This window comes from Oncorhynchus keta, chromosome 28, assembly GCF_023373465.1.
Source record: "Oncorhynchus keta strain PuntledgeMale-10-30-2019 chromosome 28, Oket_V2, whole genome shotgun sequence".
Taxonomy (NCBI): Eukaryota; Metazoa; Chordata; class Actinopteri; order Salmoniformes; family Salmonidae; genus Oncorhynchus; species Oncorhynchus keta.
In genome coordinates, this window is record NC_068448.1 from 15,960,266 (window position 1) to 15,981,654 (window position 21,389).

At 44.0% G+C, this 21,389-nt stretch overlaps 1 protein-coding gene across 3 annotated transcripts; it reads right to left on the reverse strand.

Annotated features, from left to right (window-relative positions):
* Positions 1 to 1,914: 1,914 nt before the first annotated feature.
* Positions 1,915 to 11,903, reverse strand: LOC118360696 (zinc finger protein 740-like). Of its 3 annotated transcripts, none has more exons than XM_035740008.2 (7): positions 11,739 to 11,898; positions 9,650 to 9,816; positions 9,003 to 9,236; positions 8,582 to 8,722; positions 8,335 to 8,461; positions 8,006 to 8,124; positions 1,915 to 4,754 (listed from the first exon to the last, which is right to left on the reverse strand). In XM_035740008.2, exons 2-7 carry the CDS (start codon positions 9,692 to 9,694, stop codon positions 4,569 to 4,571), a joined length of 852 nt encoding a protein of 283 aa, XP_035595901.1. In that variant the 5' UTR covers positions 9,695 to 9,816; positions 11,739 to 11,898; the 3' UTR covers positions 1,915 to 4,568. The 3 variants fall into 3 exon arrangements, with proteins under 3 accessions (XP_035595901.1, XP_035595900.1, XP_035595902.1); XM_035740007.2 differs by having other exon boundaries at positions 8,335 to 8,464; positions 11,739 to 11,897; XM_035740009.2 differs by lacking the exon at positions 9,650 to 9,816 and having other exon boundaries at positions 8,335 to 8,464; positions 11,739 to 11,903.
* Between the last annotated feature and the right edge of the window lie 9,486 nt (positions 11,904 to 21,389).

Consider the following 21,389-nt stretch of genomic DNA (forward strand, 5'->3'; position numbering starts at 1 on the left):
AGTTCTTATATGGGTTTATTATGCTTCTGCATTATACTCCGTATTAGGATTCAGACCCTCATATATCATTTCAGAATAATTGCATTGAGTTTTTGAAAATATGTTATTTTGGCCTTCATGGTTTCTCTGTGCAGAGTTGATGGGATTTCAGAATGTATAGAAAAGTTGTAATGGAAAAGTATTTGGTATCTGTTTACTAATAGGCTAGGGTTTACCTTAGAAGCACGACTAGATACTCATGTATAAAACAACTGTTCTATCACACTTTTAATTGCTTAAAGCTGAAATCTAGGATTCAAGTGACAAGGCAATTTCTGTATTAATATTTCATAATGTTCATTACTGGGTGGCCAGTAATACCAGTGTGACCACCACCGGTAGTTAGTAATACCACTGTGGCCAGCACCGGTAGTTAGTAATACCAGTGTGGCCAGCACCGGTAGTTAGTAATACCAGTGTGGCCAGCGCCGGTAGTTAGTAATACCAGTGTGGCCAGCGCCGGTAGTTAGTAATACCAGTGTGGCCAGCACCGGTAGTTAGTAATACCAGTGTGGCCACCACCGGTAGTTAGTAATACCAGTGTGGCCAGCACCGGTAGTTAGTAATACCAGTGTGGCCAGCACCGGTAGTTAGTAATACCAGTGTGGCCAGCACCGGTAGTTAGTAATACCAGTGTGGCCACCACAGGTAGTTAGTAATACCAGTGTGGCCACCACCGGTAGTTAGTAATACCAGTGTGGCCAGCACCGGTAGTTAGTAATACCAGTGTGGCCAGCACCGGTAGTTAGTAATACCAGTGTGGCCAGCACCGGTAGTTAGTAATACCAGTGTGGCCACCACAGGTAGTTAGTAATACCAGTGTGGCCAGCACCGGTAGTTAGTAATACCAGTGTGGCCACATCTCCCATTCTACACCTGTGTAGAGGTCGTGTTGAATGGGAGATGGGGTGAGAAGGAACGAGGAAGTGAATCTTTAATTAACCGTGTGCAATAAAGATTCACTTTATAGACCCTCTGGTCAAAAGTAGTGCACTATGTAGGGAAAAGGTTGTCATTTGGGACGCATTGGCAGTGTTGAAGAGACACCACATACAGTCTGTCTGCAGAATGATTTCAAACCTGGATGATTACAACACTCTCTGCAATGATGGAATGGTATCACCCTCTCTCCTCTTCCCTCACTTAAGGCAGCCCAGTGTAGTACTCCAGCCTGTGGGTGCTGTAAATCAGGGGTGGAGAGGGAGCGTCAGAGCACACACTCCCTGGTCTGCAACCTCCAGTTCAGCTAATCGTTCCTGGAGGTTTGATTACAAAGCCTGGTCAATAATGGGGGAGAGGTCAGGTATAGCCCCAATACAGGGGAAGAGAGGGGTTTGGACAGAATACCTCCAAAAAGTGGTATGGGGGATGGATAGGTCACATATGAAATGGAGAGGAATGGAAAGGAAGTGATGGCCCCAAAAAGAGAGGGGGAGAGGTAAAGAAGGGAAAGCCCCAATACAAGAGAGGGATGGACCCAGCTCAGGATTTGTTCAGACAGTTGGTAGGCTAATCCAACCTATTGTCTCAACACCACTCTCCCATAATGTACAATGTTATTCTCACTCAACCAGCTAGGCCATCTAAGGTCGCTTCACTCTCTTTCTTCCCAAACCATCTCTGAACAAATGTACTGCTCTAATGCTATCAATACTAGATAATATTGAGAATAGTATCAACACCTGCCTGCTGCTGTTAGTTCACGATCATAGATGTAATGACCAGGGATATAGGCTCCTCTAGTGTATAGCAGGTCTTGCAGCTATGCAATATAGTTGGCTTCCAATTCAGTTGAACCCGTGTGCCATCTCCTGGAAAGATTGGTGAAACTACATCTCCATTAGTCATTTTAGAAAGCCAGAACAGTACCACATGTTTAAAAACTTTAAAAAGAGAAACACCTTTATTTAAGCTTGATGCCCTAGTTTTCCATTCACTACATTATGTCTTACCAGGTCAAAAAAGGACTTCCATTTGCCTGTGATGGGGACTAGAATCTTGACAATAACAAAGTTATTATTTGAAAAACAAAACCTAATTTTACCCCAAAAACATTTTTACTGTCTTTACCAAAAAACAAGATCACTTCATTTAACTTAGGGGATCACAAATGCATGCAAAACTACCAGTAATAAAAAAGTTAATGGACTAATCATAACAGCTACACTAGACAGGCACTAGTGGCAGTTCTGCCTCTACTCCTAATTTAAATGACATTTTAAAATATATATTAAAATAAATTTAGCAGTAGAAAACGGACTGCCATGAACATCCTTTGACACAACAGTCTGACAGTGATGCAATAGTAACTACTGGTCCTCTATAAAACCCAGACGCCTATACAGATAACTGTTGTTTCTCCTATATTTCAGGCTTCCTCACTCCAGTGTTTATAGATCCAGAATGTCATCATGATAGCCTTGTCCCAGATCTGTTGGTGCTGTATATCCCAGTCCCACGGTCGATGATATGACAATGACCGACTCAGTGGCCTTGTGATTAGAGTGTCCGCCCTGAGATTGGAAGGTCGATCCTCAGCCGAGTCATACCAAAGACTGTAAAAATGGGACCTGGTGCGTCCCTGCTTGGCACTCAGCATCAAGGAGATAGATTAGACTAGACTAGAGTCCTGTCCAGGAGGAGTACTTGTATATCAAGCTGCCTCACGCTACAGATGAGTAATGTACCCAGATGCACCTATGAGCTGTTCCAGCTTGCAGAAGTCAACGCTTGTGCAAGTCTACTTAGGAGTTGGCAAACCAGTACAAACTGATCTGGGACCAGGCTACCATAAGGGAGCTTGAGACACTCCAATAAAAATTTGAATGAAAAGTACCCCATCGAGTAGAGATATACTAAATTCCAAACCTACTGCCTAGCCGTGCCTGTAGATCTGAACACAGACAGGTGGAAGCAATAGCTATTACCATACTGGTTATATTTATCTAATGCTCTCAGGAGTGCCTAGGCTGTAGGTGTCCTTTTGGACCAGAAATGGTCATCTTCACTGAAGATGCCAGTGGTGAATAAACACAACATGGTATGATATAGAGGAAGTATTCATTCACAAACATGTTGTCAGAGAAGGTCGATGTTGAGAGGTCAACCATCCTGCTTCATCTGCTGCCTATGATGACCCCTTCTTTAAAAAAAAAAACACCAGACATATGAAATATGACAAGCTGGATCAACGCACTCAGGACATTTGATAACAAGGAATTAAAATAACACAAGAGTTAGGAAAGACAGACTCTCCAGAGTGAATGAATATAGAATAGGCCTACATACACAGTCCTGAACATTCACTGACAAGACTATAGGTCATTAACATAGAAATAGAATAATAGAATGGACATTAGTAATTATATTTCTATGGTCACGATGCCCAAAACGGTAGCTATGAGAGGTTCTAGAGTTAAACAACATATGGACAGTGTAACAAATGACAAAGTGACATATATTTAGACAGCATTGAAATCAAACCCATAACAAGGACTGGATGGATGTGTGGGGGACACAACAGAGAACAAGAAATGTGCCATGAACTCCCTAATGGTCTCTACATGAAGGTTGGATCAGCTATTAGTTGGTCTATTAGTTGATGACCATTCCCTAACAAGGTAGTCCAGGAACTAGCGAGCTACAAGCAGTAGCAACAGAACCAACTTTGAATGAATCTGAGTGGTTCAAGACCACAAGGATGCATGTTCACCGTTGTCCTTAAAATAACTTAAATGTCCATAGTATGACCTGGTTGGCCAATGAACACTGAGGCTGCTTGTGGAAGAAGAAGAGTGTCCTCGGTTACTGATCAGTATTCTGCCCTACCAAGCAAAAACACAGTAACTGCTCATTTGGTCAAAAATTAGTTCATGTCATTTTTTGCTACATTAAATACATGCTTAATCTTGTGGTCAAGTATCCTGCCTCTATTGTATTGTATTTTGGAGAAAATGGGGGTCATGTTAGCAGTAACTGCATAAAGTTACTGTGAAACCAAGGTAAATAAAAGCCATATTTATCAGTTCCACGCTATGAGCAGTTACTGCCTTTATGCTTGGTAGGGCAGAATTGCCCAATGGTGAGCTTCCACAAACACTCAATGGTAAAAAATCTAAGCCAGGGGAGCATATTGGTTTGACCAAGCCAACCTTACATTGAGTGTCCATGGATCATTCAGTCCAAAAAATACTAGTCCAATTGAGGCTACAACATATCAGTTTGTGAATCCATTATTGCCATAGTAATATGACAGCTTGCCCAAACCCCTCCCACCCTAGGTCTTGTACCATGTACGTAACGATACAAAAATGAGAATAAAACGAGTAGAAAATGATTCACCATCCCATCAACAGGATATGAGCTCAGTGTTGAGAACAGCATAAGGTTTGGTGTCTTTGTCTTAGCCAGGTTTATCTGGGCTGAGGGACAACGCAGTACTGGTCTGCTCCAGTATGTGGCATCATTGAGCTGAGGACTGCTGACTGTGTGTTAGATGGGGGGGGGGGGTTTCTCCGAGGGGTCAGAGGTTAGACAGCCAGACGGCTGTTTTGCTGCTGTAGGGGGCTCCAGGTGGCCGTGTGCCCAGGTGCATCCTGGGAGTAGGCTCCTCCTCTGCTCTCGCAGGAGAATGACTGGTTCTCCTCCTTGGGAAGGTTGGTCCTCGCTCCACACAGACGCCGGTGACGTAGCAGACGGTCCGTCCGCGAGAAGTTCTGAAACGAGGGTAGAGGGAGAGAAAACTCATAACCACAAATGACGGGAGTCTAATGTACCTAGCTATTGACTCCAACCCCGAATCATGTTCAACAGGAAAACACTGTGGAGGGCTGCAGATAGAAATGTGATGAATAGAACCGACATGATTCCTTATTCTACAAATCAAAACTATTTCTGTGTGTCAAGTGCCGAATACAAGGGTGTAAACTTAACTGTGAAATGCTTGCTTACGAGCCCTTCCCAACAATGGAGAGTTCAAAATGTTTAATGAAAAGAAAAATTGTAACAAGAGGAATGAAATACACATGAATGGAGCTATTTACAGGGAGTACCAGATCAATGTGCAAGGTGTACACGGTATCTGAGATACAGTAGATACAGTGCATTCGGAAAGTATTCAGACCCCTTGACCTTTTCCAAATTTTGTTACGTTACAGACTTATTGTAAAAATAGGTTAAATACATTTTTTCCTCATTAATCTACACACAATACCCCATAATAACAAAGCAGAAAAAGGTTTTTGAAAATTTATAAAATTAAAAAAACCTTATATACATAAGTATTCAGACTCTTTGCTACAAGACTCAAAATCGAGCTCAGGTGCATCCCATTTCCATTGATCATCCTTGAGATGTTTCTACAAATTGATTGGCGTCCACCTGTGGAAATTCAATTAATTGGACATGATTTGGAAAGGCACACACATGTCTATATAAGGTCCCACAGTTGACAGATCTCCGGAAGGGTACCAAAACACTTCTGCAGCATTGAAGGTCCCCAAGAACACAGTGGCCTCCATCACTCTTAAAAGGAAGAAGTTTGAAAGCACCAAGACTCTTCTTAGATCTGGCCGCCCGGCCAAACTGGTCAGGGAGGTGACCAAGAACCCAATGATCACTCTGACAGAGCCCCAGAGTTCCTCTGTGAAGATGGGAGAACCTTCCAGAAGGACAACCATCTCTGCAGCACTCCACCAATCAGGCCTTTATGGTAGTGGCCAGACAGAAGCCACTCCTTAGTAAAAGGCACATAACAGCCTGCTTGATGTTTGCCAAAAGGCACCTAAAGGACTCTCAGACCATGAGAAACAAGAGTATCTGGTCTGGTGAAACCAAGATTGAACTTTTTGGCCTGAAAGCAAGGCATCATGTCTGGAGGAAACCTAGCACCAATCTTACGGTGAAGCGTGGTGGTGGCAGCATCATGCATTGGGGATGTTTTTCAGCGACAGGGACTGGGAGACTATTCAGGATCAAGGCAAAGATGAACAGAGGAAAGTACAGAGAGATCCTTGATGAAAACCTGCTCCAGAGTGCTCAGATCCTCACTGGGGCGAAGGTTCACCTTCCAACGGGACAACGACCCTAAGCACACAACCAAGACAACGCAGGAGTGGCTTCGGGACAAGTCTCTGAATGTCCTTGAGTGTCCCAGCCAGAGCCCGGACTTGAACATCTCTGGAGACCTGAAAATAGCTATGCAGCGACACTCCCCATCCAACCTGACAGCTTGAGAGAATCTGTAGAGAATGGAGAAATTCCCCAAATACAAGTGTGCCAAGCTTGTAGCATCATAACCAAGACGACTTGACGCTGTAATCACTGCCAAAGGTGCTTTACTGAGTAAAAGGTCTGAATACTTAAGTAAACGTGATATTTACGTTTTTTATTTTGAATAAATTAGCAACAATTTCTAAATACCTGGTTATTCTTTGTCATTATGGGGTATTGTGTGTAGATTGAGGGAAAAAAACAAATGAATCCATTTTAAATGCACATGAAGGCAGGGTAAGTGACTAGGTACCAGGATAGATAATATTAAGAGTAAAAAAATAACTGAGTGGTAGCAGCAAAATAAAAGTATAAGTGTATGTGTGTGTATGTAGTGAATGTGTGTGGGTTTTGTGTGAGTATAGTATTGAGTGTGTGTGTGTAGAGTCAGTGCAATATAGTCCAGGTAAACATTAATAAACTATTTAGCAGTCTTATGGCTTGAGGGTAGAAGTTGCCTCGGAGTCTGTTGGTCCGAGAGCCGATGCTCTGGTAGGGAGCTAGGCCCCACCTTCTGTAGCGCTTTGCGGTCGAGAGTGGTGCATTTGCCATACCAAGCGGTGATGCAGCCAGTCAAGATGCTCTTGATGGTGCAGCTGTAAAGCTTTGAGGATCCGAGGGCCCGTGCCAAATCTTTTCAGCCTCCTGAGGGGCAAGAGGCGCTGTCATGTCCTCTTCACGATAGTGCGGGTGTGTGTGGACCATGTTAAGTCCTTAGTGATGTGGACACCAAAGAAAATAAAGTTCTTGACCCACTCCACTAGAGACCTGTCAATGGAGGCGTGCTCTCCCCTCTTTAGTCCACAATTAGCTCCTTGGTCTTACTGACATTGAGGTAGAGGTTGTCATGGTGCCACACTGCCAACTCTCTGACCTCCTCCCTCTATGATCAGGCCTACCACCGTCAGCAAACTTGATGATGGTGTTGGAGTCATGAGCGGCCACGCAATCGTGGGTGAACAAGGAGTACAGGAGGGGACTAAGCACACACCCTAGAGGGGCCCCTATGTTGAGGGTCAGCATGGCAGATGTGTTGTTGCCTACCCTCACCATCTGGAGGCAGCCCGTCAGGAAGTCTAAGACCCAGTTACAGATGGAGATGTTCAATCCCAGCTGGGAGAGGGCAGTGTGAGGTGCAGTTGAGATTGTTTCATCAGATCTATTTAGCATCATCTGTGTTTCTGTTGGGGAGGTAAGCAAATCGGAGTGGCTTCAGGGTGTCTAGAACAATGGCGCTTATGTGTCATGACTAGCCTTTCAAAGCACTTCATATTTACAGATGTGAGTGCTATGGGGAGGTACTCATTTAGACAGGTTACCTTGGAGTTTTTGTGAACATGGTCAATGGTGGTCAGCTTAAAACATGTTGGGATTATACTTCAGAAAGGTATGTTGGTTCTACATAACATATTTCTATTTGAACATTCCAAAACATTGTATCCTGTCATGCTGATACCAGGTGTGTGTGTTAGGAATGGGGTAGTGTGTGTACCAGGTATGTGTATTAGGAATGGGGTAGTGTGTGTACCAGGTATGTGTATTAGGAATGGGGTAGTGTGTGTACCAGGTGTGTGTTTTAGGAATGGGGTAGTGTGTGTGTGTGTATTAGGAATGGGGTAGTGTGTGTACCAGGTGTGTGTGTTAGGAATGGGGTAGTGTGTGTGTGTGCACAGTGTGCAGTGCAGATCTCTCTTACTTGATTGCAGCGATCACACTGGTAGGGCTTCTCTCCACTGTGAACTCTCTTGTGTCTGTCCAGATGATATCGCTGAATAAACCGCATGTCACATATGTCACATGCAAACGGCTTCTCTCCTAAACAACACAAAAACACTGTTCAAAACATAATGGTATGGATGACTGATGGAATTTTCTACTTAACAAAAATAAAAAATTGGTTTTTGGTTGTGAGTGAGTCGTGCATATTTCTCTACTATGTGATTTTTTTCTGATGAATGTTATAACTGATGCCACATTTGCTGAGTATTGCTGAGCAAGGAAGTGGAAAGGGAAAGTGATTTCAACCTGTATGAGTGAGGATGTGCCTCTTCAGGTGGTAGCTACTTCGGAATGCTCCATAGCAGTGCTCACAAATGAAGTTCTTCTGTACTAGTGAATCATGATCATCATCACCGTTAATATCCATCTCCACCTGCTGAGAAACCCAATGAGTGTTCAGAAGAGTACAACTTCTCATATTACACACACACTTCTGTCCTATAAGTGTATCCAACATTGTATATTCCATTTCCCCATCGCACACACTACTTACCTCCACTTTCTCTCTCAGTTTGTTGGGTGTTCCTGATTTTCTGTGCTTCTTCTTTGTCGATTGCATATTCTGGCTGGCCTGCATATCTTTCTCATCCAGCAGCCTGGGTGTGTGAAATGAGTGTCCATCTTTTCTGATTAACTATCGAGGAGAAAGAGGGGGGAAATAAATAAATAATGGGGGGAGGGGGGTGTTGTTGGTAATTCAAGTTTATAACATAATCACCAAAATAGAGCTACGGCTTAGATATTAATTATATGTTTTAGATTGCTGATAGATTTACAATAATTACATAAACATAATTTCTGATTGCCAAATGTAAACAACAACAGTGTTGTTCTCCATGCCAATGAACACAGAAGAACTTGTGTGTAGACTACGTCCTATGGGCCTATAACATTAGTGTGTCTCTGTTTCTCACCAGGGGTGGGCAGCTGACTCCCGAGGGCAGGACCATGTGGCTGTGGTGGGCCTGGTGGTTGTTGTGGTGGCCGTGGTGAGCCTCGTGAGACTGGTGCTGGTGGCTTTCAGGGTTGTTGTTGTCTCTCTGACCCTGGCCGTGCTGTGAGGCCAACTTCTTCTGACTGCCGGACATGTTGTTGGCCTGCATCAGGGCGATGCTGGACAGCACCGTCTCACAGCCCAGCAATCCAGCCTACAGGAACAACACAAACAGCAGTTCAGTTGGAGCGTAGAATGGTGGCCTAGGGGGGTCATCAACCCAGCCTGCAGGAACAACACAAACAGCAGGTCAGTTGGAGCGTAGTATGGTGGCCTAGGAGGGTCATCAACCCAGCCTGCAGGAACAACATAGGACAAAACACACATAATCTCACATAATCTCAGAGTCAGCAGCAAGGTCCATGCCAGGGCTAGGGCCGCAGTCCCACGCATAAAGGCCCAACACACAAGGCAAAAATCTTGAGGGGACTGTAGATGGTCATTCACTGACTGTTCTGTTCTTTTTTTGCCTGGTGTATCAGGCTTCTAAGGGAAAACTGTGAGGAAGAGGGAACAGAGACTAAATAAATAGAAACAAAATAATGATGAAAGGAGAATTCAACTGACCCATTTCATGTGGTCTCGAACGGAGTTGTTGGGATGGTGTGTCATCGCCGGTGCGTGGTTTGAATGCGTGTGTGTGTTTGGGGGTAAAGGGGTGCATCAAGGGGGGTCACTCAGGATGAGGGGTGTGAGAAGAGACCACACTCACCCAAATAATCAGGGGCCAAGGCCTGGAAATAGAGGGTTATTGTGAGGCCAAAATGATTGTATTTTGTTTATTTTTATTTGGACTATGACTACAGGCCTATATATACTAGTTACAGTACAAGTTGGATTAATCATCAAGGGTGCTTTTATACATTTGGCTTTATCAACTCAACAAAGGAAGTTTATATCAGGCTTGGAGAAAGCAGCCACGATGGTTTGGTGTATGCCACCTCTTCCCATGGAAAACATAAAACATTGTTGCAATGGAGACAGAAATACAGCTAGACAAGGACAAACACAGTTTTTTAAATGATCTTGTAGTTCACGAGGATGATCTGAGAAGGGGTGATGATTCATGTATGTGCAAGTTACTCAAGAGAACATTCAATATTGACCAAAGTATTATGCTAACGATATATCACATTTTTGGAGTCAAGTACAAAAACAAACAAGAAAGCCTAATTTAGCCTTGCCACACAGTTGATCATCTTCTATGTAAGTACTCTGGTCTTCATGCCAAGGGCAAGCTAAAGCTGCCTGGAAGTGAGGGTCTACCAAGTCTAGCTAGCTTGTTAAAGCTGCCTGGAAGTGACGGTCTACCAAGCTAGTTAGCTTGTTAAAGCTGCCTGGAAGTGAGGGTCTACCTAGTTTGTTAAAGCTGCCTGGAAGTGAGGGTCTACCTAGTCTAGCTAGCTTGTTAACGCTGCCTGGAAGTGACGGTCTACCAAGCTAGTTAGCTTGTTAAAGCTGCCTGGAAGTGACGGTCTACCAAGCTAGTTAGCTTGTTAAAGCTGCCTGGAAGTGACGGTCTACCAAGCTAGTTAGCTTGTTAAAGCTGCCTGGAAGTGACGGTCTACCAAGCTAGTTAGCTTGTTAAAGCTGCCTGGAAGTGAGGGTCTACCTAGCTAGCTAGCTTGTTAAAGCTGCCTGGAAGTGAGGGTCTACCTAGTTTGTTAAAGCTGCCTGGAAGTGAGGGTCTACCTAGTCTCGCTAGCTTGTTAACGCTGCCTGGAAGTGACGGTCTACCAAGCTAGTTAGCTTGTTAAAGCTGCCTGGAAGTGAGGGTCTAGCTAGCTTGTTCACGCTGCCTGGAAGTGAAGGTCTACCTAGTTAGCTTGTTAAAGCTGCCTGGAAGTCACGGTCTACCAAGCTAGTTAGCTTGTTAAAGCTGCCTGGGAGTGACGGTCTACCAAGCTAGTTAGCTTGTTAAAGCTGCCTGGAAGTGACGGTCTACCAAGCTAGTTAGCTTGTTAAAGCTGCCTGGAAGTGGCGGTCTACCAAGCTAGTTAGCTTGTTAAAGCTGCCTGGAAGTGGCGGTCTACCAAGCTAGTTAGCTTGTTAAAGCTGCCTGGAAGTGAGGGTCTACCAAGCTAGTTAGCTTGTTAAAGCTCACACCCACAGCACAATGATATTGCAGTATGGGTCAAATGCATTGGATAGATAACCTGTTTTGATATTGCAATACATTAAGGCCTGTCTGTAAAAAAAAAGCAGTAGTATTCCGTGCTCTAATTAGCTACAATAATGTCTGAATACTGAGAGAGAAAATATTTGCCAGCTCAACGTTAGCTAGTTACCTAATAAGCTAGCTAGCCATCTATCTAGCTAGCGAACTAGACATCAGTCTGCCTGAGTTTGAGGCCAAATACCAAGACATGGGTAAGATGAGTGAAAATATTGTTCTGCTAAATATTTTGTGAATAATCGATCATGAAGTAACGTTTGAGTAAAGCAAGGGTATGCTTAGGTGAAGCTAGTCAAGAAGACTCACTGGTTGAGTCCCCACCCACACAGATAACACAACAGCAGGCAGGGCGTGCGGGTTGAGCAAACTACACATTGTTAAAACTCTAATTTGCCTTACAATTCCGGGAAATAACTTAATCATATGCATTGTTAACTCTATGGTGGCTTTGTTGGGAAGTGCATTTTAGAATTGGTTTACCTTAAGATTTAGTTGAGTTTTGCAGATTAATATTTCTTGTCGGAGTTCCAATTTTTCTCAGTTTACAAACACAGGAAACGCTACCGGAAGTGTTCACCCGTAGAGCGCGTCCACGTGATTTGAGAACAACGACGCATTATGTCGGCCATGTTGGTAAGGGAAAGATAATGGGTAGTTTCACATATGGAACAATGACTCAGATATTTCCCCGGATGTATAAATATGAAGCATCCTTTTTTACACTCCACCAAATATGGTGATGGCCAGCAGTGGGAGAGGATAGAGCAAGATGGATTTTGGCCGACGTTCTGCTAATTTTCTCATCGATTAAGCATTTGATTTCAATACAGTTTTCTATTTCCAAACTAAAATATGTTACGAATAGAGTGGGCTAAGTTTGGTAGACTTTACTCTTCGCCAAAGTGTAAAACAATGGTGTTCTTAGGAAGGAGTGCAAAGACGAATTTAGATATTGCACAAGCGCACATTACGGAATAGGCGTTCCCTAACATAAATATGCAAATAATGCTCGAACGCGCCAATAGGATCTCGCTAGCTTGTTCTGGGTTCTGCTCACCTCCTTGCTTGTTCTGCCCACTATGATTAATTGTCTTCATATTGGCAACGATAGACTCTAGTCTATCTGGAGTTAGTTATAAAAAATCTTTGGTAATTCTCCCATGAGTTTGATGTGTTCATACCGTTCCATTATTTTCAGTTCTAGACATTATTATGACCCAGTTCTCCCCAATTAAGGTGCCACATAAAAACATTACTGTCATCACAGTAAACTTCTTCATACACCAACCTTTGACAATCGTTTTGATAATCTGGACTGTTCTCCTTTCCCAGCAAGCTGAACCAGAAACACACAGTCACAAACTCAGGCTGTTCAATGGGAGAGCAGAAGACCTTGGTGAGATGAAAATGGGAAAATAAACATCTTCTGTAGTGTGTACATTACTATCAATAAAATCTCACCTTCTCTATAAATTGAAATCACTCATGTTTCTTCATCTCCTCTACCAGAAACCTGTGGGACAGACGGGGACAAATGATTAATTCCATCCCATTTAAAAATGTCTTTCATTGACATAGGTTTTATCAAAATCTTCAAATGAGAGATCTGAGATAAGGAGTCACCTTATTTAGAGTTACAGCCAAGGGGTTGTACCAATTATTTACTGTATATTTACACTAGATAACAGACAGGTGGTGCTGTTTTAAAGCCCCATCTTGGCATTATTGTAAAAATATATATATTTTGGAAGCTACAGAAATGCATTTATTAACGTCTACATTGGTTTTGCCACATTTATTATATTACAGACACCTTAATGTATTATTTAAAATTGTATTATGTGAGCTAAACATAAAAATGTTAAAAAATATATAAGAACATTTTACATTTTTTAGAATGTTACTGTCTCCATTGCAACAAAAAAATACTTAAATACATGTAATGTTGTATTTAATCGAAATACTAAATAATTTCATTAATTCCTATGGAGGACTGCTCCTTCTGGAGAGTGCCAAAATGGGACAGTGGCTTCAAAGCCTCTAATTGGCAAATACATAGCATCAGCAATCCAGGGTTTATATTCATCATTGGGTTGTACCCAATACCCATGAATACACCTATAGGCTCTCTGATTGTACCGTGTATGGGCGAAAGCCCAGTCTACACGCTCTGCCAAGCCATGTGAGCCCACAGCTTTCCACATCAACCACAGCTTCAGATAGTCGATCACTGTATTAACTTGTCCCATGTATCCAGACTCATGTCATATAACTTATCCTGCTGGAACAGGCATGTTGCGTTCGTGCTGTAGCAAGGCTTCAACAGGTTCTGTGGAAAAGGGGAAGACATGAAGAGATTCTGAGGTTTCGCTCAAGAATGACGACAAATAACTTTTGTTCGAAGAATGACCACAGAAGGGACTGTAGAAATATGTAAAAAGGATCAGTGGTGTGAAGTACTACTTAGGTCATATTTTGGGGTTCCTGTACTTTGCTATTTATATTCTTGACAACTTATATGTTTACTTCACTACAGTCCTAAAGAAATAAATGCACTTTTTACTCCGTACATTTCCCCTGACACCCAAAGGTTCTTGTTACATTTTGAATGCTTAGCAGGACAGGAAAATGGTCCAATTCACGCACAAGTATCAAGAGAATATCCCTGGTCATCCCTACTGCCTCTGGTCTGGTGGAGTCAGTAAGCATGCATGCATCATTTGTAAATTATGTCTGAATGTTGGAATATGACCCCTGGCTTTCCAAAAAAGAAAAGAGAATGGTGCCATCTGGTTTGCTTAATATAAGGAATGTGAAATTATTTACAGTGCATTCAGAAAGTATTCAAACCCCTTGAATTTTTCCACATTTTGTTACATTACAGACTTATTATAAATTTGATTAAATTGTTCCCCCCCTCAATCTATACACAATACCATGACGAAGCAAAAACAGGTTTTTATAAATGGTTGCAAATTGATAAAAACAAAAAAACTGAAATATAATATTTACATAAGTATTCAGACCCTTTACTCAGTACTTTGTTGAAGCACCTTTGGCAGCAATTACAGCCTCGAGTCTTCTTGGGTATGACACTACAAGCTTGGCACACCTGTATTTGTTTTTTCCCCCCATCCTTTGCTGCAGATCCTCTCAAGCTCTGTCAGGTTGGATGGGGTGCGTCGCTGCACAGCCATTTTCAGGTGTCTACAGAGATGTTTGATTGGGTTCAAGTCCGGGCTCTGGCTGGGCCACTCAAGGACATTCAGAGACTTGTCCTGAAGCCACTCCTGCGTTGTCTTGGCTGTGTGCTTAGGGTCATTGTCCTGTTGGAAGGTGAACCTTCGCTGCAGTCTGAGATCCTGAGCTCTCTGGAGCAGGTTCTCAAGGATCTCTGTACTTTGCTTCATTCATATTTCCCTCGAACCTATCTAGTCTTCTAGTCCCTGCTGCTGAAAAACATCCCCACAGCATTATGCTGCTACCACTATGCTTCACCGTAGGGATGGTGCTAGGTTTCCTCCAGACTTGACACTTGGCATTCAGGCCAAAGAGTTCAATCTTGGTTTCATCAGACCAGAGAATCTTGTTTCTCATGGTCTGAGAGTCTTTTAGGTGCATTTTGGCAAACTCCAAGCAGGCTGTCATGTGCCGTGTACTGAGCAGTGGCTTCCATCTGGCCACTACCATAAAGGCCTGATTGGTGGAGTGCTGCAGAGATGGTTGTCCTTCTGGAAGGTTCTCCCATCTTCACAGAGGAACTCTGGAGCTCTGTCAGAGTTACCATTGGGTTTTTGGTCACCTCCCTGACCAGGGCCCTTCTCCCCGATTACTCAGTTTGGCCAAAAGGCCAGCTCTAGGAAGAGTCTTGGTTGTTCCAAACTTCTTCCATTTAGAAATTATGGAGGCCACTGTGTTCTTGGGGACCTTCAATGCTGCAGAAATGTTTTGGTACCCTTCCCCAGATCTGTTCCTCGAAACAATCCTGTCTCTGAGCTCTACGGACAATTTATTTGACATCATGGCTTGTTTTTTGCTCTGACATGCACTGTCAACTGTGGTACGTTATATAGACAGGAGTGTGCCTTTCCAAATCATGCCCAATAATTGAATTTACCCCAGGTGGACTCCAATTAAGTTGTAGAAACATCTCAAGGGTGATCAATGGAACCAGGTTCCACCTGAGCTCAATTTCGAGTCTCATAGCAAAGGGTCTCAAATCAAATCACATTTTATTTGTCATGATACACATGGTTAGCAGATGTTAATGTGAGTGTAGTGAAATGCTTGTACTTCTAGTTCAGACCATGCAGTAATATCTAACAAGTAATCTAACAATTTCACAACAACTACCTTATACACACAAGTGAAAAGGAATTAATAAGAATATGTACATACAAATATATGAATGTGTGATGGCTGAAAGGCATAGGCAAGATGCCGTAGAATCTACAGTATATACACATGCGATGAGTAATATAGGGTATGTAAACATTATATAAAGTGGCATTGTTTAAAGTGACTAGTGATACATATATTACATCCTAGAGATTTGAGTCAGTATGTTGGCAGCAGTCACTCAATGTTAGTGATGGCTGTTTAACAGTCTGATGGCCTTGAAATAGAAGCTGTTTTTCAGTCTCTCGGTCCCCGCTTTGATGCACCTGTACTGACCTCGCCTTCTGGATGATAGCGGGAGAACAGGCAGTGGCTCGGGTGGTTGTTATCCTTGATGATTTTCTTGGCCTTCCTGTGACATCGGATGGTGTAGGTGTCCTGGAGGGCAGGTAGTTTGCACCCGGTGATGCGTTGTACAGACCTCACTACCCTCTGGAGAGCCTTACGGTTATGGGCAGAGCAGTTGCCGTACCAGGCGGTGATATAGCCCGACAGGAAGCTCTCGATTGTGCATCTGTAAAAGTTTGTGAGTGTTTTAGATGACAAGAATTTTTTTTATTTCAAATAACTTATGGATATTCAATTGCGTGTCACTCACTAGAAATTCGAGCAGAAATGTTACTTCCTTGACTTGGATCCTTTGTTTGAACTTACCGAGACAGCTCTATCCATCCCGGGGGCTGCACCAAAATGCAGAAACCAGAGAAAAGGAAGAGGAAGCAGGGCCCTAGTCATACTCAGGCAGCGTGCATGTCATCCACCGAAAAAAAGTAGACATGCTTAAGGCGAGGATCTCCTTCCAGAGAGACATCAGGGACTGTAACATACTTGGTTTGACAGAGTCATGGCTCTCTCCGGATATATTGTCCCCTTCCATTCACAGGAAGAAAGAACTCTCCGGGAAGAAGAAAGGTTGAGGGGTTTGTTTCATGATAACAACTCATGGTGTGATTGTGGTAACGTACATGAACTCAAATCCTTTTGTTCTCCCGATCTGGAATACCTCACCATTAAATGCAAACCGCTTTTACCTCTGGAGAGAAATTTCTTCTGTCATCGTCACATGCCGTGTGTATTAACCTCCCAAGCTGTCACAGCGATGGCCCTCAAATAACTACAATGCACTATGTGAATTGAAATGCATTCCAGGTGACTACCTCATGGAGCTGATTGAGAGAATGTCAAGAGTGTGCAAAGCTGTCATCAAGGCAAAGGGTGTCTATTTGAAGAATCTCAAATATGAAATAGATTTTGATTTGTTTTGTTACGCTCGTCGTCGGATGATAAATGACTGGACCAAGGTGTAGCGTGGTAGGCATACATTCTCTCTTTATTTGAAAACGTAACACCGGGAAAAAACAATGAACACAAACCGAACGTAAAGCTAGTCGTGCACAAAGTAAAGACAAGATCCCACAAAACCCAAAAGGAAACTGACAACTTATATCTGATTCCTAATCAGAGACAACGATAGACAGCTGACTCCGATTGGGAATCAAACACACCAACATAGAAACAGAAAACCTAGAATGCCCACCCTAATCACACCCTGACCTAACCAAATAGAGAAATAAAAAGGCTCTCTAAGGTCAGGGCGTGACAGTACCCCCCCCCCCAAATGTGCGGACTCCAGACGGAAAACCTGACTCTATAGGGGAGGGTCCGGGTGGGCATCTATCCTTGGTGGGGGCTCTGGTTCGGGACATAGTCCTCGCTCTGCACGCTGATCCCTCCGCTTCCGTGGAACTTCGGACCGTGAATCGTTGCCGGAGGAACCGGACCGTGGATCATCGCCGGGGGCTCCGGACTGCCTACTGCTGCTGGAGACTCCGGACTGCGGACCGCCGCTGGAGACTCCGGACTGCGGACCGCCGCTGGAGGCTCCGGACTGGAGACCGTCGCTGGAGGCTCCGGACAGGGGACCGTCACTGGAAGCTCCGGACAGGGAACCGTCGCTGGAGGCTCCGGACAGGGGACCGTCGCTGGAGGCTCCGGACCAGAGACCGTCGCTGCAGGCTCCGGACCGGGGACCGTCGCTGCAGGCTCCGGACCGGGGACCATCGCTGCAGGCTCCGTGCCATGGATCGTCGCTACAGGCTCCGTGCCATGGATCGTCTCTACAGGCTCCGGGCCAAGTATCGTCACAACAGGCTCCGGGCCATGGATCGTCAATGGAGGCTCCGTGCCATGGATCATCACTGGAGGCTCCGGGCCATGGATCATCACTGGAGGCTCTGTGCCATGGATTATCCCTGGAGGCTCCGGGCCATGGATTATCACTGGAGGCTTCGTGCCATGGATCATCACTGGAGGCTTGGACCATGAATCATCACTGCAGGCTTTGTACGTGGAGCCGGAACAGGTCTCACCGGACTGAGGAGACTTACTGGAAGCCTGGTGCGTGGAGATGCCACAACGCGTCCTGGCTGGATACCCACTTTAGCTCGATGAGTGTGGAAAGCAGGCACAGGACGCACTGGGCTAAGAAGGCGCACTGAAGGCATAGTGTGTATAGTCGGCGCAGGATATACTGGGCCGTGGAGGCGCACTGGATGTCTGGAGCATAGAGCTGGCACAACGCGTCCTGGCTGAATACCCCCTGTAGCACGGCAAGTGAGGGGCCTGCCGCACTGGGTTGTGCTGGTGAACTGGGGATACCGTGCATAGAGATGGCGCAGGATAAGACGTACCGGATATCAGGAGCTGAGCCGGCACAATCCATCCTGGCTGATTGATTGCCCAGAGTGCACAGGGCTGTGGATGCGCACTGAAGGCACGTTGCGCAGAACCGGAAAACGTGGCACTTGAACCGTGACCAACTCCTCATTGTATTTACAGGGAGTTGGTTCTCATTCACCCCTTAATTCCGCTCGCTCTGCTCTCCAACCCGTGTGCCCCCCCCCAAATGTTTTTGAGGCTGCCTCTCTTGCTTCCTTCCTTGCCGTGACGGTATCGCCGCCGTTCCTCCCTCGCTGCTTCCGCTTGTTTCCACGGCAGGCTCTCATGCCCTGCCATTACCTCCTCCCATGTCCATGATGTCCTCCACTCCGGGGCACGCTGCTTGGTGAAGCGTGGTAGGCGTACATTCTCTCTTTATTTGAAAACGTAACACCGGGAAAAAACAATGAACACAAACCGAACGTAAAGCTAGTCGTGCACAAAGCAACAAACAAAGACAAGGTCCCACAAAACCCAAAAGGAAACTGACAACCTATACAGTGGGGCAAAAAAGTATTTAGTCAGCCACCAATTGCGCAAGTTCTCCCACTTAAAAAGATGAGAGAGGCCTATAATGTTCATCATAGGTACACTTCAACTATGACAGAGCAAATGAGAAAAAAAATCCAGAAAATCACATTGTAGGATTTTTGATGAATTTATTTGGAAATTATGGTGGAAAATAAGTATTTGGTCAATAACAAAAGTTTAGTTCTCAATACTTTGTTATATACCCTTTGTTGGCAATGACAGAGGTCAAATGTTTTCTGTAAGTCTTCACAAGGTTTTCACACACTGTTGATGGTATTTTGGCCCATTCCTCCATGCAGATCTCCTCTAGAGTAGTGATGTTTTGGGGCTGTTGCTGGGCAACACAGACTTTCAACTCCCTCCAAAGGTTTTCTATGGGGTTGAGATCTGGAGACTGGCTAGGCCACTCCAGGACCTTGAAATGCTTCTTACGAAGCCATTCCTTCGTTGCCGAGCGGTGTGTTTGGGATCATTGTCATGCTGAAAGACCCAGCCACGTTTAATCTTCAATGCCCTTGCTGATGGTAGGCTTTGTTACTTTGGTCCCAGCTCTCTGCAGGTCATTCACTAGGTCCCCCCGTGTGGTTCTGGGATTTTTGCTCACCGTTCTTGTGATCATTTTGACCCCACAGGGTGAGATCTTGAGTGGAGCCCCAGACCGAGGGAGATTATTAGTGGTCTTGTATGTCTTCCATTTCCTAATAATTGCTCCCACAGTTGATTTCTTCAAACCAAGCTGCTTACAGGTGTCTTTTATACTGATAACAAGTTCAAACAGGTGCCATTAATACAGGTAACGAGTGGAGGACAGAGGAACCTCTTAAAGAAGAAGTTAGAGGTCTACAGTAACTCCTCTGCAGCAGCGGCTCCTTTGTGGATCACATGGTCCAGAAGGTCCCGGGCCTTTTCTAATGCCTCAGTGAGGGCTTTGACCTGCTGGTACCTGCCGGGACACTAGTCTGAGAGAGTCTGAATGCTGCTGCACAAAGTTAGGGTCTGCACTCAGAGCATCGATCAGCTTGGGCTTTAGACAACACAGTAACTGCTGGGTACCACCTTAGTGTTCCTCTTCAGCCATGATAGGTTAGCTATCCCTCATACTGTACCTCTTCTGGCCCTGAGAAAATAATGCAATAATGTTTTTATTTTATTACTCAACATGTGGATAAGAACAACTAAGGGGCAAATGTTTACTTTTTATCCATGAGAAAAGCATCTCTATTTATAGGCCTACAACTCCCCTCTCTCCTCCCATGAAAGTCCCAGCTAATACAAACAGGAACAGAGTTTAATTTCCAAATATATAATGCTGGGATAGACGAAACCGAGCCAAAAACGACATTTCCGCTCCACAATGTTTGTTTGTGTCTATTTGATCATAGTATCTTTATCTATGGGTTTCCAAATAGGCCCTTCTGTGTTGATTGAATCTCATGATTTAATTAATGTTACACAGAACACTGACTCATTGTGAGAAACAGTTCTCACATTCTGACTCCTGCTGCTGATGTCATCATGTTGTTTGAGATTTAGATGACTAGTTAAGGGATATGTCTACAGGCCTCTGCTTGCATTTAGGTACAGGTTACTGCCAAATAAAGGAAACAAGGGCGTTGGGCCACCACGAGCTGCCAGAACGGCTTCAATGTACCATGTTATAGATTCTTCAAGTGTCTGGAACTCTATTGAAGGGATGCGACACAATTCTTCCACGAGAAATGGCATAATTTGGTGTTTTGTTCATGGTGAAGGAAAACGCTGTCTCAGGCACTGCTCCACAATCTCCCATAAGTGTTCAATTGGGTTGTTCTGGTGACTGAGACAGCCATTAAACCCACTATGCTCTTTTCCTAGCTAGCACATAACATTCTGAGAAACACATGTTTCTTAGAGCTTGGTGAGAACAATATTTTCTTGGCTCTCAGCACATTTAAAGGAACTTGACAAAAAAAAAAAAAAAGTTAGTTTCTTGGTATTTCATTACAGAACATATCCCAAAAGTTCACAAATGATTACATTTAATTTCAATTTTGGTAATGTTCTAGGAATGTTCTGCAAATGGTTTGACATTGGGAATATTCTCAAATATTTCAGAGAATGTCAAGAAACAACATTCTCCTGTGGGAATTTCAGTACTTCAGCATAATGTTACTTACAAGGTTCTCATGGTTCTATGTAAAGTAATGTTCTCAAATTATTCTGAGAATGTTAAGAAAACGTTCCATAAAAACCACAAGACTACTTTAGTAACGTTCAGAGAATGTTCTAAGAATGTTCTTTAAAAACATTCCGTTCTCAGCTTCAATAAAAATCTCTATCCTCTATCTTGTTAAGTGTGTTGGCTATACTCACTAATTGGCCACACCTGATCTTAATGAGTTCTTTTTTCCTTCGAAATGGGGTCTGTTATAGATTTAAAAAGAACAGCTTTGTACGAGTTAAAAGAACATTGAATGCTAGCTACATCCTGGTGGTGCAATTCCA

Coding starts and splice junctions, on each gene's coding strand:
- LOC118360696 (XM_035740007.2), bottom strand. CDS start 9,694: ATGACACACCATCCCAACAACTCCGTTCGAGACCACATGAAATGG. Junction 8,465..8,581: donor AACTGAGAGAGAAAGTGGAG/GTAAGTAGTGTG, acceptor TGGGTTTCTCAG/CAGGTGGAGATGGATATTAA. Junction 4,755..8,005: donor AGTGTGATCGCTGCAATCAA/GTAAGAGAGATC, acceptor CCCTCGTTTCAG/AACTTCTCGCGGACGGACCG.